The sequence below is a fragment of the Dendrobates tinctorius genome, unplaced genomic scaffold (genome assembly GCF_039654945.1).
Source record: "Dendrobates tinctorius isolate UK_male_01 unplaced genomic scaffold, ASM3965494v1 ptg000007l, whole genome shotgun sequence".
NCBI classification, from domain to species: Eukaryota; Metazoa; Chordata; class Amphibia; order Anura; family Dendrobatidae; genus Dendrobates; species Dendrobates tinctorius.
In genome coordinates, this window is record NW_027361675.1 from 24,636,626 (window position 1) to 24,657,847 (window position 21,222).

General features: G+C 42.8%; 1 protein-coding gene across 1 annotated transcript in view; it reads left to right on the forward strand.

Moving 5' to 3' along the window:
- Window positions 1-21,222, forward strand: part of MYOM3 (myomesin 3) — a 310,945-nt gene that overhangs the window by 124,195 nt on the left and 165,528 nt on the right. Inside the window, exon 10 of the mRNA XM_073572698.1 lies at window positions 7,211-7,352. Within this exon, the coding sequence (XP_073428799.1) occupies window positions 7,211-7,352 (142 nt within the window). The remainder of the gene's footprint in view (window positions 1-7,210; window positions 7,353-21,222) is intronic.

Here is a 21,222-nt window from a genome sequence, read left to right on the forward strand (position 1 = left end):
TGTGGCATACGTCCTGTTGTTTGAACCGATATAGTGTAATGTATATAAGCAGACAAAATGGGGTGGATTTTTTGAGTCTACAGGGGTTAAGTACTGTTTGCTACCATTTATATATTTAATTTTCTCATGGTAAACATGATCAATAGAATATTACGGGATTAAAATTTAGTGAAGTCAAGTGTGCTGTACACTCTTAAAAGACATTTAGTTAATGAGAATTTTCAGGAGTATTATATTTTTATTTTTTTACTATGGACTTAACAACTAACAGGCAAGTAGCTGCTAACTACTTGCCTTTTCTGATCGGCACGGGTTCAGAGTGGTTGTAAAGTGGCCGACAGTGGTGTCTGGTTTTGTTCTGGCACTTTACAGACAAGGGGTGTCCCGGTTCCAGTGTGCTGTAGAGTTTGAGGTACATGACACACATTTACAGACCGTAGGCCTCCACTGCCTTCAGGCATCCATCGTCAGGAGCCGCTGCACACAATGCATGGGACACCAAGTTTTTTCTAACAGTCAAACACTTGCTATACCAAGTCCAAGTTCATCAGGTGGGTACAGGTGGGATAGGGCACAGCAATTCGCTCGTCCTTCCTCCTTAATGCAACTCCTCCTCAGTCCTGCCACCAGTTCATCCTGGACTACCCCCTTGCCCACTGACTCCATCAGCCTCAGGGATTTATTGTCCACTTTGGCAGGGCAATCGGGAGCTGCCACTTGCCCCCCATGTAATTCCACATCCACCGACCTTGTGATGTTAGAAGACCTGGCCTGTTCCTTGATGCCTGGCCCTAGCCCTAGGCTCCGGATGCTGCAGAAATGTCTATCAGGGAACTCATTTGGGCCTCCCACTCTATTGGGGCTCGAACAGTTGACCCATGCTGCCCCTAGCAACCCACCGCACTTGAACTTGAACTTCACTATGCATTTCATTAACTGACATTGAACTCCCACTAACAAGGAAGTGCCCACCTTTTATTAACACTAGTGTCAACCCACTGGGCTACTTCTATCATTAACTATTTCTTATCTTACATGTTAAACCTATTTTCCTTATTCTATATCTTATGCCATCCTAAGGTCATCCTATGCTATACTCACTTTATGCATTAACACTTTGCATACTATACACCACCAAAGTATATTACATAAGTCACACATTACCTTTACATATAAAAACACAAGACAGTATTCACATGGCACATTTGTTGTCTTCAGGGGCAGGAATAGGGTAAGACAGTTCACATCCCTACATTCCTCCACTCTTTAAATATGGTCATCCTCAAAGACAAAACACAGCATATAACAATGACATAAAACATCTAAAACCATTAGTCACCCTCTCTTCTTGAGCATAGGGTGTCTATTGACCGTGAGTGCATTGACCCCAAAATTAATGAGCACAAGTTTCTGAGGCCATAGGCCAACATAACCACCGGCCAACAGTCCTTGGATGCATACCATGTCCTTCTCCTGCACAAAACGTTAAGTAGGCGGTTCTCTTAGTCAGAACCACAGACCAATATCTATCCGAGTCCATGTTCCAAAAAACAATGGCCCTTAGGCCCACACATTAACAGTTACCCAACAGTCCATGGGCATAGTCCAGTTTCTTCATGGGTCTCACCAGCTTGGAGACCCTGACACCGCGTGTCTAAGTTCATTTTAATCTGTTGGCCAGCACATCATCAACTCCAGCAGTTCTGGAGCACAGTCTATGCAGTCCTGACACAGCTTGAATTTTAGGGTCATTATCTGTTTCCTTCCCTACCCCCTTCTGTGAACAACAGTCCTATCAGGTTACACAGTCCATAAGGCAGAAAGGGTTTGAGACCCTTAGTGGTTCACAGTCCCTTAATCCAGTAGGAGTGTGCACATAATGTGCATAAAAACAACTGGGAGGGGGGAAAAACACACAAATTTTTGGCCATCCTGGACAACAACCAGGAGTTCCCGGTAAGTTCTGGGCCACCTGCCCTCTGGAACACGGAACAGTTTCTTTCGTGGTTCATTTTTACTGCAACAAGCACAATTGAACCATGCAGGGCCACCTTTTCTTCACGGCCACTATTTAGGATGCTGCGGCTGCCTTACACCAGGGCTTCCATTGTCCAGCACTGACCTTCTCAGTCAGGGCCGAAATTCTGGTACACATGGTGAAGGACACACTGCTGGACCCCAATTCCCCACTGTTCTTTCGGGTCTGCTCAGTGGTGCCGGAAAGTGCAGGACTAAGAGGCTGTGGAGCCATGATTGCAGGCTCTACCGGTCGCAGCTGAGTGGACAGCTGGGGGCTCAAATTTTACTGCCATATTCCCTGGGGATCTCCTTCCTCTGGAGGGATTATGGTCACCGCGACTGTATACCACCCTTGTGGACCGTCTTCCCTGATATAACTGAAGTGGTTTCCTGGCCTCAGCATGTAGAGACCATTCGGCAAGGACCCGGTGTTTACGTATACTTTATTTCCTGTGACATCCTCCTGGATAAATCTGTAGCCCTTCATGGAGTTGTAATGCTGCATGACCACTTGTGTCAACCGGTGTCCAACCTTGCCATCTCTGGGGAGCTGGAATTGAGCCCATAAACCTCTACCCCGCTTGGATCACCCATGACATCCATCAGGCCTTCAAGAGGTCTGGAGCTGGGGTTTGCTCCTAGGATATCCATGGCAGGGCAGTTGGGGCTGCTTTCTGGACCGAGACCTTGGTAGGGGGTTAAGGTGTACTTACAGCTGCTGTCGCCACTAGGCGGTTGGCCCAAGCTGCCACTAGCAACCCATCCCAACTGAACTTGACCTTCACTGTGCACTTCACTAACTGACGCTGAACTCCCTCTAATCAGGAAGTGCCCTTCACTAGTGCATACCCACTGGGCTAGTTTTATCACTAACCATTTCCTATCTTATATGCTAAACCTATTCTCCCTATTCTACATCTTATGCTATCCTAAGCTTATCCTATGCTATACTCACATTATGCATTAACACTTTATGTACTGTCCATCACCATAATACATTACATAAGACACACATTACTTTTACATATAAAACCGCACAACAGTATTAATAAGGCGTGTTTGTTGTCTTCAGGGGCAAGAATAGGATAAGACAGTCCACATCACTTCATGGTCATGGACCTCTCCTGCCAGCAATTCTGCTACTTTATGTCAACATAGCAGTTCTTCCCCTTCCATGACCGCCAGCGACATGGTGTTTGTCAGCCAGCTTCATTAAGTTAGGCAGAATTGCTGGCAGGATCTACCTATGACCACTCTAAGCCAGCAGAGATCAACGGAGGGCAGAACAAGCAGGTAGCTAGTAACTACCTGCTTCTTATTTCTTAGGCCCATAGTAAAAAAAAAATATTTAAAAAAGTCCTGGCTGAACCATTTAACAGTAAGGCTAGTTTCACACTAGCGTTTCATGGACCTGCGGAGGGATGTGCATGGCCGCTGTGAAGCTCCCCCCATGGCCGCACCTCCTCCGGTCAGCTCCGCCTATGGGTGCATGACGCTGCATGCGGCCTGCGTACCCTATCTTTAGCATTGGGAAAACAGGCCATGCGCAGGTATGCATTTGCCGGTGCATGCGTCCTTTTGACAGTGCGCCGATGGCACCAAAATGCAACACGGTGCGTTTGGCGCAGGTCGGCGCACCGTCAAAAGGATGCATACATCAGCAAACACATACCTGCGCACGGCCTGCATACCCAATGCTAAAGATAGGGTATGCAGGTTGCATGCAGCGTCATGCGCCCATAGGCGGAGCTGACGGGAGGAGGTGTGGCCGTGGGCGGAGCTTCACGGCAGCCGTGCGCATTCCTCTAGGAACCGCTAGGGTGAAACTAGCCTAACCTGTGTAGTCTATAAAACAGTGGCGTAGAAAAGAACCTGTTTGCATTATTGAAAAAAAATGCAGCGCTTTACAGTGCCATAAAAGTGAATGAGATCACTGAAATCTCTACATGTTGCTTAATTTTTGAAAGCAGGAGGAGAAGATGAGTCAAATCTACTAAAATGTAATGCTCTTTATTTAATATTGGACACAAAATAGAAACAGACAAATATTAATATCAAGTGATTATTTGATGTGGGAAAAAGCAACGACAACTGCCCAGAGAAAAAGACTGGATGGTGTAATGTAATCAGAACACTCACATGTCAGAAATTAGGACTAAGCCCAAGTAGTAAAGCAAAGAGGCGTGAGGCATTTTAATCTTGGATAAAAGGAAAGAGGTGACAGAGTTGGGTCAGAAAAAATATATATAACAAGCACATAGTTGCTCGCCACAGCAATGACCCTATTCACAAGAATCCAGTCAAAATTCCAAAACTGAGACATAAAAGGGGAATACTCTTATAATGATCCATAAATAATTAAATATATGTATGGGTGCATGCTCGGCCGTACCATAAAGTCAAATGCCGTCAAGCAAACCCCAAAGTGCATAAACTGGATCAAAATACAATTAAAAGAGCCCGTACTGCCCAAGATCCAAACAGTAACACTTGCACAAATTGCATACAGATCTCAATAATTACCCATGGTGATAGATGTGGGGTCAAAAATACGCCGGTCAGCCGTCCCCAACGCACGTTTCACAAGCGAACTTGCTTCTTCACGCCCCCTGCCCTCTGGGCAGTTGTTGCTGCTTTTTCCCACATCAAATAATCACTTGATATTAATATTTCATATTTGTCTGTTTCTATTTTGTGTCCAGTATTAAATAAAGAGCATTACATTTTAGTAGATTTGACTCATCTTCTCCTCCTGCTTTCAAATGATTTATTGGGAGTCTTTTTCTACCCTATATCTCTTGGGGTCTTGAGAATTTATTTGTTTTGTACAAAATGACTTTTATGGTACGTGATTGGGGCATTTTTCTTATGTTGCTTATTTTTTCCTGTAGATTTGAACCATCAAAGCATTTTGTCAAATCTGCAGCATGTCAAATCTTTCAGTGTTTTTGCAGTTTTTCACTCATTTAAATCAATGGTGGAAAAAATGCATGCAAATCATATCAGAAACATGCGCAATTTAAGTAGAGTTTTTCCTGCCAACACTCTGGTTTTTACGGCAGAAAAATTTGCTGCAAATACTATGTGCATACACTTACAATTTTCTAATGGTCTGCCCAAATAAAAGGGAGGTCCCTTACCCAATGGTATCCATGCCAGAGGACTTGCATAAGTTGTTTCCTGGATATATGGAACTTTTTCTATATTATACTTGTATAATATGGAATATATTATATTATCGGAACATGGAAAATATTCATTTTGAACTGCAGCAACAGATTTTGAACGCAAAAAGGATTATTTCCAAATTGTCCCTACTGCACAAGTTATCTAGGCTGATCAGTAAATTGTGTTACCCTTTTACCTTTTCACCAAGAGTTCTCTGAACCCAACCTGAAATTTCATTATATTCTGCAAAAGATAAGACACAATACAAATATGAGAGCACATAGAATAGACTTTGTGCTATCTATGAACAAACTGCAATTACTATTACTTAACAGAGTCTGTCACAGAATACAAAAACCTAGCTATAGTATAATCTTGCTCTAATATCTGTTGTTAGAACAAATAGCTGATTTATAGCAAATGAAGGGAATATCTCCGCTTTGTGAGCTAGAACAGATGTGTGGAAGCAGCCGCCGTTTGGGCAGACTCATGAATCCTTGTATTATATGGATAGCTGCCATGCAATACTACACACTACCAAGGGAAATATCTGGCTGCTAGCTCTCCAGGCACTCCTGTCTCCTAAGTTGCACACCTCTGGTGAGTCAATAGAGTGGATAGTGAACATCTCTTGACCAGACACCACTCATCTGAAGGCAATTAAAGTGCCTGCTAAATAAGAGAAAACATGAAAAAAGTTTAGTTAGTCTTTAAATAAATTCCGGGAAGGATGTTTTTTTTTTTTTTTGCTTGAAATTCACCTAATAGGTTACACTAACATGCAGGATTTTACATACCCTTCCCTGTTCCAGTGCCAGTTCTGCACCTCTACCTCCGGTCTTTGTTGACAGGCTGCAGCGGTGACGTAATATCAAAAGTGGCATGACGAATCAGATTGCCATATTTAAATACACAGTGGTGTATTCTTTTGCATGTTTGTCACACTTAAATGTTTCAGATCACCAAACAAATTTAAATATTAGACAAAGATAACACGAAATGCCATTTTTAAAAGAAGGTCCTTATTATTAAGAGAAAAAGAAATCCAAACCTACAGGGCCCTGTGTGAAAAAGTGATTGCCACCTAAACCTAATAACTGGTTGGGCCACGCTTAGCAGCATCAACTGCAATCAAGTGTTTGCGATAACTGGCAATGAGTCTTTTATAATGCCCTGGAGGAATTTTGGCCCACTCATCATTGCAGAATTGTTGTAGCTCAGCCACATTGGAGGGTTTCCTAGCATGAACCGCCTTTTTAAGGTCATGCCACAGCATATCAATCGGATTAAGGCAGGACTTTGACTAAGCCACTCCAAAGCAGGGCTGGCGTCAGCATCCGGGCTGGTGTTGGGACACTGATCAGGCAAGAGAGCCCATTCGTCGTCAGCGACACCATCACCCCCGGTGCCAGTGCCAGCATCTGCTAATGGGCCCCCTGACTGCTCAGGACCCCAGGATTTGCGATACTTACCTTTCCCAGTTCCACCACTGCAGCGTCTTCCATGTCTCCTGACTGTGACATTCAGGGAACAGTGATGAGACTAGTGTGTGCCCTCTACCTCAGCAAACACAGTGCAGAGAGCTGAAAGATGCTGAAGCTGAGGAGTCCGGAGCAGAGCAATGGCCTGAAGGAGAGGAGAGTGTTTCATGTTTTTAATGTTTTGAGTATCTTATGGGGCCAATTACATATGGAGCAGTGTATTGGGCCAATAACACACTTTGTCAGGCAAGTCCTATTTCTTGATTGAGAATAGGTGCGGTAGTAATCAGGCCTGTTTGTGGTTATGTAATTCAAACTCAGACCTTCATTTAAAAACTGCATTTTTTGCTTACTTGTGTTATCTTTGTCTAATAACTAAATTTGTTTGGTGATCTCTAACATTTAAGTCTCACAAACATGTAAAAGAATAGGAAATCAGGAAGGGGGAAAACACTTTTTCACACCACTGTATGTACAAAAAGATTATTTATCTGTTACATAATATTGAAATGCATTACATTTTTTCAATTATTCTTGCCAAGATTCTGAACCAAATAAGGCAGGGATTTCAGGATCCCCTCTCAGTGTAAAGTGCAATGACATCCAGAAAGACTGTCTACTCTTATCCTGGACTCCTCCAAGTGATGACAGAGGCTGCCCTATAATTGGGTACTTTATTGAGAGGTAAGTGCACTATCTATAAAATATCAATATGTAATAGTAGCAGTAATGTTATGTTGGCCACTAGAAGAAGCAAGATCATTTAAGCAAAACAAGTATCATGAAGTTATCTTGACAAGGAGTTAAAGAAAGCTGTTTTCAACAGGAGACAAATAGAGCACTTATTGCCGTCTGTACATACATTAGTAGAGGATATGCCGACTGGAATCTTATCATGCGTACAGTGCTTGTATAATCTACTGTGTATTTGGGTCGCCCTCCCAGGGCTGTGGGGTACTCGGTACCGGGCCGGTGTCGGCGGGATGTGTCACAGCAGCAGTGACCCGGTCCGTGGCCCTCAGCGCCCAAGTATTAGGGGAGATTGATTGTTGGAATGTAGTTAATGGAATAGTTCGTGACGCCACCTGTGGTGATCGGCAAGTGAGATGTGAAGCCGACGCTGCATGCAGATCCACTGAGACTGATGGTATGGTGCAGCGAAGATGTAAAAGCTCCCCACAGATGAAGCTGTAGTCCCAGGGCAGTGTAGGTGTGGTTGGCATGGGGATGTAGCAGTGCCGGAAGGGTAGTAAGCAGACAAAGACACAGCGGGATGCAATTTCTGTACTTTTACTTGATAAATGCAGTCCAGGGTCCTGATTACAGATGGTACCGGAGCAGGCTAGCCTGGAAGCAGCTCAGGAATTCTCTCTCAGCAGATGGGCTGTGCAGTCTCCTTTCCTTTATTTGAGTGAAGTACTCCTAGTCCTGAGTTACACTGAAGTTCCTCCTAATTCTCTTCTACTAGCACTCCTCGTATGGCAGACAGCTGTAGTCGCTATTCCTCTCTTGGCTCACTCCGCGCTGTTGTGCCTCCGAGTCTTAGATGGGAGTAGTGCATTTACAGCCTCCTACTCCTTTGTTGTCTGTTGCAGGACCATTAGTATCCGTACAACCGTGGAGACCAGGCTCCAGTTCATGCGATCTCACTGGGAGGGAGCTCTTTTCCTCAGCTCAACCTCCAGCTCCTCTCCACACGTCTACACACGTGGCCCTCCTCACACTAACTGACCACTCCTTCCTCTTGGCCCTCAGAGAGCACTCTTCCCTTCTATTCCGGTTCAGAGTTCCCCCTGCTGGCCTGGAGTGGAACTGTGTTGCATGTATAGGTTAACTGCGAGAGAGACCCTTCACCGTGGGATTACCCTCCCTGGAGGAAGGCAAAGCCACTGTGGCGGCCACACTCCTGGGGGCGCCACATATTCAACATACAAATATATACTAGAAATCACTGGTCAATAGTGTTGAGCATTCCGATACTGCAAATAACGGGTATCGGCCGATATTCGCTGTATCGGAATTCCGATACCGAGTACCGATATTTTTTCAATATCGGATATCGGAATCGGAAGTTCCCATAATGCAATGAGCCACTGTTGTGGCTCTGATTGGCTGCCGAAATGACGCCATCATGATGCGCGGTCTGTGCGCATCATGATGCGCCGTCAGTTCGGGCCTTCCGGTAGGTCTGTGCCGACTGCCCGGGGGTCTGTACCGGCCTGCCCGGGGGTCTGTACCGGCCTGCCGGGGGTCTGTGCCGACTGCCCGGGGGTCTGTGCCGACTGCTCAGGGGTCTGTGCCGACTGTCCGGGGGTCTGTGCCGACTGTCCGGGGGTCTGTGCAGGCTGCGGGGGTGTGCAGGCATCGTCCGATGGGACTACAAGTCCCATCGGGCGATGCCTGCTACAATGACAGTGATTGACACATTAGCCAATGATGGGACAGTAGTAGTCCCATCATCCGGCTAATGTGTTGAATGTAAAAAAAAAAAACATACTACATACATACTACATGCTACATACATACTACATACATGCTACATGCTACATACATACTACATACATGCCACATACATACTACATACATGCCACATACATGCAACATACATACTACATACATGCTACATACATACTGCATACATGCAACATGCATACTACATATATACCACATATATACTACATGCATGCAACATACATATATACTACATATATACTACATGCAACATGCATACTACATGTATACTACATGCATGCAACATACATACTACATATATACCACATGCATGCAACATGCATACTACATATATACCACATATATAGTACATGCATGCTACATATATACCACATGCATGCAACATACATATATACAACATATATACTACATGCATGCAACATACATATATACTACATGCAACATACATACTACACATATACTACATGCATGCAACATACATATATACTACATGCAACATACATACTACATATATACTACATACATGCAACATACATACTACATACATGCTACATACTTACTACATACATGCTACATACATGCAACATGCATACTACATATATACCACATGCATGCAACATGCATACTACATATATACCACATAAATACTACATGCATGCAACATACATATATACTACATATATACTACATGCAACATGCATACTACATATATACTACATGCATGCAACTTACATACTACATATATACCACATGCATGCAACATGCATACTACATATATACCACATATATACTACATGCATACTACATATATACCAAATGCATGCAACATACATATATACAACATATATACTACATGCATGCAACATACATATATACAACATATATACTATATGCAACATACATACTACACATATACTACATGCATGCAACATTCATATATACTACATGCATTCAACATACATACTACATATATACTACATACATGCAACATACATACTACATGCATGCAACATACATACTACATGCATGCTACATACATGCAACATGCATACTACATATATACTACATGCATGCAACATACATATATACTACATATATACTACATGCATACTACATATATACTACATGCATGCAAAATACATACTACATATATACCACATGCATGCAACATGCATACTACATATATACCACATATATACTACATGCATACTACATATATACCACATGCATGCAACATACATATATACAATATATATACTACATGCATGCAACATACATATATACTACATGCATACTACATATATACCACATATATACTACATGCATACTGCATATATACCACATGCATGCAACATACATATATACTACATATATACTACATGCAACATGCATACTACATATATACCACATATATACTACATGCATGCAACATACATATATACTACATATATACTACATGCAACATACATACTACATATATACCACATGCATGCAGCATGCATACTACATATATACTACATGCATGCAACATACATACTACATATATACCACATGCATGCCACATGCATACTACATATATACTACATGCATGCAACATACATATATACTACATACAATACATTCATACAATACATACATATAGACATACAGTACATATAACATAGAGTACATGCTCACCATCACTTGTCACTTTGTTCCCTGAAGCCATTGTCATCTATGGCATAAATATTAAAATAACAAACCACCAATATACTTACCCCTGATCCGCAGAAGTCCACGAGTGTCCCTTGACGATCTTGCGTGGAGAACAGCAGCATCAGCTGATGCTACCGTTCTCTACGGGCTCCAGGAATCCAATGAAGGGAGGTAGGTATCCTTCCGCACTGTATTCCTCCGCCACAGTAAAAAAAAGTTCCTAGTCTCATATATGTAGTATATATGTATGTTGCATGCATGTAGTATATATGTAGTATGCATGTTGCGTGCATGTGGTATATATGTAGTATGTATGTATGTTGCATGCATGTAGTATATATGTAGTATATATGTAGTATGCATGTTGCATGCATGTGGTATATATGTAGCATATATGTATGTTGCATGCATGTAGTATATATGTGGTGTATATATAGTATGCATGTTGCATGCATGTAGTATATGTGTTGTATATATGTAGTATGCATGTTGCATGCATGTGGTATATATGTAGTATATATGTATGTTGCATGCATGTATTATATATGTGGTATATATGTAGTATGTATGTTGAATGCATGTAGTATGTATGTTGCATGCATGTAGTATATATGTAGTATGCATGTTGCATGCATGTAGTATATATGTAGTATGCATGTTGCATGCATGTAGTATATATGTAGTATGCATGTTGCATGCATGTAGTATATCTGTTGTATATATGTATGTTGCATGCATGTAGTATATATTGTATATATGTATGTTGCATGCATGTGGTATATATGTAGTATGCATGTAGTATATATGTGGTGTATATGTTGCATGCATGTAGTATATATGTTGTATATATGTATGTTGCATGCATGTAGTATATATGTGGTATATATGTAGTATGCATGTTGCATGCATGTAGTATATATGTTATATATATGCATGTTGCATGCATGTAGTATATATGTGGTATATATGTAGTATGCATGTTGCATGCATGTAGTATATATGTTGTATATATGTATGTTGCATGCATGTAGTATATATGTAGTATGCATGTTTCATGCATGTAGTATATATGTAGTATATATGTAGTATGTATGTATGTTGCATGCATGTAGTATGCATGTTGCATGCATGTAGTATATAAGTAGTATGTATGTTGCATGTAGTATATATGTATGTTGCATGCATGTAGTATATATGTGGTATATATGTAGTATGCATGTTGCATGCATGTAGTATATATGTTGTATATATGTATGTTGCATGCATGTGGTATATATGTAGTATGCATGTAGTATATATGTGGTATATATGTAGTATGTATGTTGCATGCATGTAGTATATATGTAGTATGTATGTTGCATGTAGTATATATGTAGTATATATGTATGTTGCATGCATGTAGTATATATGTGGTATATATGTAGTATATATGTTGCATGTAGTATGTATGTTGCATGCATGTAGTATGTATGTTGCATGCATGTAGTATGTATGCTGCATGTATGTAGCATGTATGTAGCATGTATGTAGTATGTATGTAGCATGTATGTAGTATGTATGTTGCATGTATGTAGTATGTATGTAGCATGTAGTATGTATGTAGCATGTATGTAGCGTGTATGTAGCATGTATGTAGCATGTATGTAGTATGTATGTAGTATGTATGTTGCATGTATGTAGTATGCATGTTGCATGTATGTAGCATGTAGTATGTATGTAGTATGTTTTTTTTTTACATTCAACACATTAGCCGGATGAAGGGACTACTACTGTCCCATCATTGGCTAATGTGTCAATCACCGTCATGTTAGCAGGCATCGCCCGATGGGACTTGTAGTCCCATCGGACGATACCTGCACAGACCCCCGCAGCCTGCACAGACCCCCGGACAGTCGGCACAGCCCCCCGGCAGGCCGGCACAGCCCCCCGGCAGTCCGTACACACCCCCAAGAGGCTGTACAAGGACAGAAAAGGGTTTTTCTTATTCCGATACCGGAAGTCCCATAGACTTGAATGGGACTTCTGATATCAGAATCGGCGATATCCGATACTTTTTTCGTATCGGGCCGATACCATCCGATCCGATATTTTAGGGTATCGGATGGTATCGCTCAACACTACTGGTCAAGCTTCTATTCTAATATAAGTAACTTAAAGCCATGTATCCATCCATTCTTACTATTTGGCTGAAGAATGCAATAAAATAGTAATAATATGTGGTGGCTGGGCTAACAGCGCAAAATAGCAGACCTTCACTCTTTATTCGTTATAGAGGTGCCTATCATAGCATCTAGCTCCATTGTCAGTGACTATGATTAGTTTTTCATGAAACCCGACTTTCTCAAAAGTAGAGTCGAACGAAATCGGTTGACTATCAGGAAAAGTCGAAGGTCTGACTGACGCACGAAACCCAATGCAAGTCAATGGGGAAGCAAAGTCAGCAGGGAGTGGAGGACAGTAAACACACCTACATGCCGTACCACTTTTTTAACCCCTTTCTGACATCTGACGTACTATCCCGTCCATGGGACCCGGGCCCCAATGCCCATAGATGGGATAGTACATCATAGCAATCAGCGGCGCTCACGTGGTGAGCGCCGCTGATCGCGGCTGGGTGTCAGCTGATTATCACAGCTGACACCCGGCACTATGTGTCAGGGGAGGTCACAGACCGCCCCCGACACGTTAACCTCTGGCACACTGCGATCAAACAAGAACACAATGTGCAGCACTGCTGCAGGTCCCCAGATCCAAAATGACGGCAAGGACCTTCCGGGGCCTGCAGGGAGGCGGCTTCCTCACTGCCTGCAAAGCGCCGGCATGTGGAAGCCTGCAGCACTGCCTGTGACAGATCGCTGATCTGTCACAGCGATCTGTGATGTGACAGATCAGCGATCTGTCACATGACAGTTATGTCCCCCTGGGACATTGTAATAAAGTTAAAAAAAAAAAAAAAAAAGTGTATAAATAATTTATAAAAAAATCGTTAAATAAATTAAAAAAATATTCCCTAATAAATAAATTTTTTGGAAATAAAAAAAAACAAAACAATAAAAGTACACATATTTAGTATCGCCGCGTCCGTAACAACCCGCCCTATAAAACTGCCCCATTAGTTAACCCCTTTAGTGAACATCTTAAAAACTAAAAATAAAAAACAAAGCAAAAAATAATGCTTTATTATCATACCGCCAAAGAAAAAGTGCAATAACGCGCGATCAAAAACACGCATATAAACATCCATAGTACCGCTGAAAGCGTCATCTTATACCACAAAAAAACGAGCCACCAAACAGCATCATAAGTGAAAAAATAAAAAAGGTATAGCTCGCAGAATAGAGCGATGCAAAAATAATTATTTTTTATATAAATTGTTTTTATTGCATAAAAGCGCTAAAACATAAAAAACGACATAAATGAGGTATCGCTGTAATCGTACAGACCCAAAGAATAAAACTGCCTTATTAATTTTACCGCACGCGGAACGGTGTAAACGCACCCCCAAAAGAAATTCATAAAACGCTGGTTTTTGTTCATTCTGCATCCCAAAAATCGGAATAAAAAGCGATCAAAAAATGTCACGTGCCCGAAAATGGTACCAATAAAAACGTCAACTCGTCCCGCAAAATAGAAGACCTCACATGACTCAGTGGGTCAAAATATGGAAAGATTATAGCTCTCAATATTTGGTGATGCAAAAACTATTTTTACAATAAAAAGCGTCTTTTAGCATGTGACAGCTGCCAAACAAAAAAATCCGCTAAAAATAGTAAATCAAACCCCCCTTTATCACCCCCTTAGTTAGGGAAAAATAATAAAATAAAAAAATGTATTTATTTCCATTTTCCCATTAGGGTTAGAGCTAGGGTTAGGGCTAGGGTTAGGGCTACAGCTAGGGTTAGGGCTGAGATTAGGGTTAGGGGTGTGTTGAGGTTAGGGTTGGAGTTAGAATTGGGGGGTTTCCACTGTTTAGGCACATCAGGTGCTCTCCAAACGCAACATGGCGTCTGAGCTCAATTCCAGCCAATTCTGCATTGAAAAAGACAAACGGTGCTCCTTCCCTTCCAAGCTCTGCTATGTGCCCAAACAGTGTTTTACCCCCACTTATCAGCTTACTCAGGAAAAATTGTAAAACAACTTTTGGGGTCCAATTTCTCCTGTTAACCTTAGGAAAATAAAAAATTGGAGGCAAAAACATCATTTTTGTGGAAAAAAAATGATTTTTTTATTTTCACACCCGGGCGTTATAAACTTCTATGAAGCACTTGTGGGTTCAAAGTGCTCCCCACACATCTAGATAAGTTCCGTGGGGGGTCTAGTTTCCAAAATGTGGTCACTTGTGGGGAGTTTCAACAGTTTAGGCACATCAGGGGCTCTCCAAATGCGACATGACACAGGCAGACCATTCCATCAAAGTCTGCATTCCAAAACGTCATTACTTTCCTTCCGAGCCCTGACGTGTGCCTATACGGTAGTTTTCTCCCACATATGGGGTATCAGCATACTCAGGACAAATTGGACGACAACTTTTGGGGTCCAATTTCTCCTGTTACCCTTGGTAAAATAAAAAAATTGGGGACTAAAGATCATGTTTGTGGAAAAAATATGATTTTTTTATTTTCACGCCCGGGCGTTATAAAGTTCTGTGAAGCCCTTGGGGGTTCAAAGTGCTCACCACACATCCAGATAAGTTCCTTAGGGGGTCTAGTTTCCAAAATGGGGTCACTTGTTGGGATTTTCCACTGTTTAGATACATCAGGGGCTCTCCAAAGGCAACATGACACCCGCAGACCATTCCATCAAAGACTGCATTCCAAAACGTCACTACTTCCCTTCCGATCCCCTATGTGTGCCCATACAGTAGTTTTCTCCCACATATGGGGTATCAGCATACTCAGGACAAATTGGACAACAACTTTTGGGGTCCAATTTCTCTTGTTACCCTTGGGAAAATAAAAAAATTGGGGACTAAAGATCATGTTTGAGGAAAAAATATGATTTTTTTATTTTCACGCCCGGGCGTTATAAAGTTCTGTGAAGCCCTTGGGGGTTCAAAGTGCTCACCACACATCCAGATAAGTTCCTTAGGGGGTCTAATTTCCAAAATGGGGTCACTTGTTGGGATTTTCCACTGTTTAGATACATCAGGGGCTCTCCAAAGGCAACATGACACCCGCAGACCATTCCATCAAAGACTGCATTCCAAAACGTCACTACTTCCCTTCCGATCCCCTATGTGTGCCCATACAGTAGTTTTCTCCCACATATGGGGTATCAGCATACTCAGGACAAATTGGACAACAACTTTTGGGGTCCAATTTCTCTTGTTACCCTTGGGAAAATAAAAAAATTGGGGACTAAAGATCATGTTTGAGGAAAAAATATGATTTTTTTATTTTCACGCCCGGGCGTTATAAAGTTCTGTGAAGCCCTTGGGGGTTCAAAGTGCTCACCACACATCTAGATAAGTTCCTTAAGTGGTCTAGTTTCCAAAATGGGGTCACTTGTGGGGGGTTTCCACTGTTTAGGCACATCAGGGCCTCTTCAAACATGACATGGTGTCCGATCTGAATTCCAGCCAATTTTGCATAGAAAAAGTCAAACGGCGCTCCTTCCCTTCTGAGCTCTGCCATGCGCCTAAACAGTGGTTCCCTCCCACATATCAGGTATCAGCGTACTCAGGAGCAATTGCACAATAACTTTTGCAGTCCAATTTCTCCTGTTACCCTTGGTAAAATAAAAAAAATTGGACCTGAATTAATTTTTTTGTGAAAAAAAGTTAAATGTTCATTTTTTTTTAAACATTCAAAAAATTACTGTGAAGCACCTGAAGGGTTAATAAACTTTTTGAATGTGGTTTTGAGCACCTTGAGGGGTGCAGTTTTTAGAATGGTGTCACTTTTGGGTATTTTCTATCATATAGAAGTGACTTCAAATGTGATGTGGTCCATAAAAATAAAATGGTGTTGTAAAAATGAGAAATCACTGGTCAAATTTTAACCCTTATAACTTCCTAACAGAAAAAAATTTTGGTTCCAAAATTGTGCTGATGTAAACATATGAGAAATGTTACTTATAAAGTTTTTTGTGTGCCATATCTCTGTGATTTAAGGGCATAAAAATTCAAAGTTGGAAAATTGCAAAATTTTCAAAATTTTCACCAAAGTTCCGTTTTTTTCACAAATAAACACAAGTTATGTGAATGAAATTTTACCACTAACATGAAGTACAATATGTCACGAGAAAACATTGTCAGAATCACCGGGATCAATGGAAGCGTTTCAGAGCTATTACCTCATAAATGGACAGTGGTCAGAATTGTAAAAATTGGCCCGGTCATGAACGTGCAAAACACCCTTGAGGGTAAAGGGGTTAAAGTGCGCAAAATCTCTTTCTCTCTCTCTCGATGCTGCACATGTCATCTCGTTGCCCACAGTGTACGTCCTTGCTCAGTGGCTGAAAAAGGTCACGTGCAAGCATTTTGAGAAATCCGACATTGGTGCTCGTTTTGCCGACCACATAGCCAACTTCACGCTGTGGTCGGGTTTCGGTTGGCGAAACCCGACTTTGCCATAAGTCGGCGACTTATGAATCTGGCTGACCTGTTTCACTCACCTCTAACTATGATACTTTTAGGCAATTAGAACACTACATTTTATTAATAATTAATAAAAAGTTACATTTAAAATATTTGTTTTTACATACAGTACTGTGCAAAAGTTTGAGGTGGGTGTTAAAAATGCTGAAAAGTAATAATGCTTTAAAGATAAGTGTTATAATGGTATATTTGTTATCAAATAACAAAAGAGAAATCTTAATTAAATCTATATTTGGTGTGACCACCCTTTGTCTTCAATACGGTGTCAAATCATCAATTCTTCCAGATACGTTTGCACACAGGTTTTGAAGGAAATTGTCAGGGAGGTTTTTCCAAACATCTCGTTGAACTAAGCACAGATCTTCTGTGGATGCAGGTTTAGGCAAATCCTTCTGTCTCTTGGTGTAATCCCAAACAGACTTACTGATGTTGCCATCAGTGTTGTATGGGGCCATATCATAATTTTCAAGACTCCTTGTTCTTTACACTGAAGATGGTTCTTAAAGGGAATCTGCCAGTTGGTTCAACCATTCGAAGCAGTCTATATGGGCATGCAGATCATAGGAAGCTGAATAAAATGATAGTTTAATACCTGCTATCCGATGTCTTATTCCAGAGATATACACGATATTTTGATATTTAAATGAGCTGTTCAGGATTATGGGTCACATACTGATCTGCATGAGAATCTGTTTCCAGAACTTATTATAATTGAGAATGGGTGTCACGGGCATAAATCATGTAACTAACAGAAAACAGTACAACTGAACTCTGTCTGTTTACTAACACATTTTCTACAGGTCTGCTGTACTGCAACAATATTGCATCACTGGCTGCCCCTGAGATGAAAGCTGAAGAACTGACAGGAAGCTGTAGATTGTGTTAGTTATAACTATACACAGCTCTGCAGTGAGATCAGGACAGCAGAGAGCAGCCAAGACATGTCACACTGGTAACTCCTACTTTTATTTAAAACTAGGTGAAGAGCCCGGCGTTGCCTGGGCATAGTATCCCCTGTATATACTATATACCTATATGTCATCTCCTTTTGTATATAGTATATACACCTGTATGTCACCTCCTCCTGTATATAGCATATACGTGTATGTCATCTCCTCCTGTATCTAGTATATACCTGTATGTCATCTCCCCTTGTATATAGTATACACCTGTATGTCATCTCCCCCTGTATATAGTATATACCTGTATGTCCTCTCCCCCTGTATATAGTATATACCTGTATGTTATCTCTCCTGTATATAGTATATACCTGTATGTCATCTTCCCTGTATATAGTACATACCTGTTAGGCGTCGGGTTCCTGCCTCTGCACAGGAGGAATCCCGAGCCTTGCCTTCTGCTTGGTTACTGCTATCAATCTGGGTTCAGCTATAGTAACCTGCAATAGCCAGCAGCGAGCAGCTCTTGGGACTAGTCCTTCTTTCGGCCCACTGAGCATGCCCGTAGGAAGTCCTCTCATTGGAGGTTTGAGGTCACATGCTCAGGTCCTATTGCTGCTCCCATTGGACCACTAGGAAGGTCCCGGGAAGGACGCTGCTATAAAAGAGTTGCATGGCCGCATGGCCATGCGCTAGTAAAGAGACTTATTGCTGAAGTTGTGTGTATGATGGTGAATGTCTGAGACTGGTGAATGACTCATTATAGCGTCATTCAGCACATTCATAAGGGCGTCATTCAGCACATGGCACTTCGGTACCGTAGGTACAGCAGCATCCGTTAGAGCGGTACCGTGCGCGTTTATGCGCTTTCCAGTCCTAAGCTTAGGCTGGTTAGTGCCGTCTGCTAGAGCTGCGCTGTATGCACGTAATGCGGTAAGCAAATATCAGCTGCGCCCTGTGTCTGTTAACAGGGCACAGTATTCTATAAGCATCTGTCCAGGCATCGCTGTTGTGGTGTTGAACGCTAGTGGGGCTAGAGGGACTCTAACCCTGTGTCCTTGGGGCAGAGGCCTGTATCTTTGTACTAGCGCTCCCCTGCCGAGTCCTCTGAAGATAAACAGGTTCTGGCACATGTTCCAGTGGCTCTGTGAGGTAACAGAGTTTGCTCCTGTTCACACCTGGTCAGCCGGTGTTTAGTTAGTGCTCCGCCATTAGTAAGCAGCAGTTTTCCATCTCTGCACAGTGGACCCCGGGTTGCGATCACACTTCCTTATATTTTATATTTGGTGCGATCCGCAACCCTAACATTATACTAGCGCCAGGGTCTGGTTAGTAATGGCGGACGAACAGCGACTGCAGCGGTACATCCAGCAGCTGGAGGGCAGGCACTCGGCTCTTGAGCACTCAGCCTCAGCTGTGCATGTTACCGCCGTTGCTGTTCAGGCAGCCATGGAGGCTGTCTCCCGTGTGTCCCCTGCCATCCCTGCCCCGACTTTTTCCCACCTCCCATTGTCCGAGAAGTTCTCGGGCGATAGTGCTTCTTGTAGGGGTTTCATGAGCCAGTGTACCATACAGCTGGAGCTACTGGCTGCATGATTCCCCTCCGAGCGTGCTAAAGTGGGATTTGTTATTTCCCTCTTGTTGGGCAGGGATCTGGAGTGGGCCACACCGCTGTGGGAGCATGGTGATCATGTGGTGCAGAGTGCCTCGCAGTTCTTGGGCACTCTGAAGCATGTCTTTTTGGGACCGTGAGTCACCCATGATACCGTGCTCCAGCTGCTGGCATTATCGCAGGGCTTGTCTCTGGTCAGCCATAATGCCATCCAGTTCCGGACGCTAGCTTCAAAACTGGAGTGGTCAGATAAGATCCTCGTTCCGGGCTTCTGGAGAGGTCTAGCTAACCATGTAAAGGACGCCCTGGCCACCAGGGAGATTCCCGCCACACTGGAGGAACCATCTCCACCCTCATAGACCTTTGTTTTTCGGAGCGAAGGTTGGAGTGGTCCCAGTGTAGGCAGAGGTTTAGGTTGGCACCCAGTTTTACTAAACCTCCGGAACCACCAGATCGGGCGTCCGAGCTCCAAGAGGCCATGGGGATTTCTCGTGCGGGATCCAGGTCCCGGTCTGCGCAAGCACCCGTGGTCTGTCACATTTGCCGGCAGTCTGGTCACCCTGCCAACAGGTGCCCACAGCGGCCAGGAAAATGCTCACGTCTAGTGGCTGTTGGAGGAGGCCTACTAAATACTGCAACGTTTTCCTACAAACTGTCCTTTGAGGGGACACTTGAGTTTGGCTCTTCCACTCTGGCGGTGGAGTTTTGCGTGGACTCCGAGGCGGACAGCATTTTCATGTCATCTACCTTCGCCCAACGGCATGCAATTCCTCTGGTTTTATTACCTCAGCCAGTCACCATCAGAGTGGTGAATGGAGCAACACTACCCTCTCAGATCACCCACCAGACCACCCCACTGATACTCTCGCTGTCTCCTTCCCATCTCTCCTTGTCATGCCTGAGGGTATCGACCAGGTCCTCTTAGGGGTCCCCTGGTTGCGTCATCACTCTCCCCATATAGAGTGGTCCTCGGGGAGAATTCTCGGGTGGAGTAAATCCTGTGAGGGTAGATGTCAGAGGGAGTGTGTTCAGGTTGCCTCCACTGAAGTCCCCACTGATCTCTCCTATCTCCCCAAATACTATCGACAGTATGCAGACGTATTCTCCAAGAAGGCGGCAGAGACCCTTCCGCCTCACCGCCCCTACGACTATCCTATTGACCTCTTGCCTGGTGCTGAGCCTCCCTGGGGTTGAGTCTATCCCCTATCTCTCTCGGAGACAGAGGTTATGTCTCACTATATCAGGGAGAATTTGGCAAGAGGATTAATTAGGAAGTCG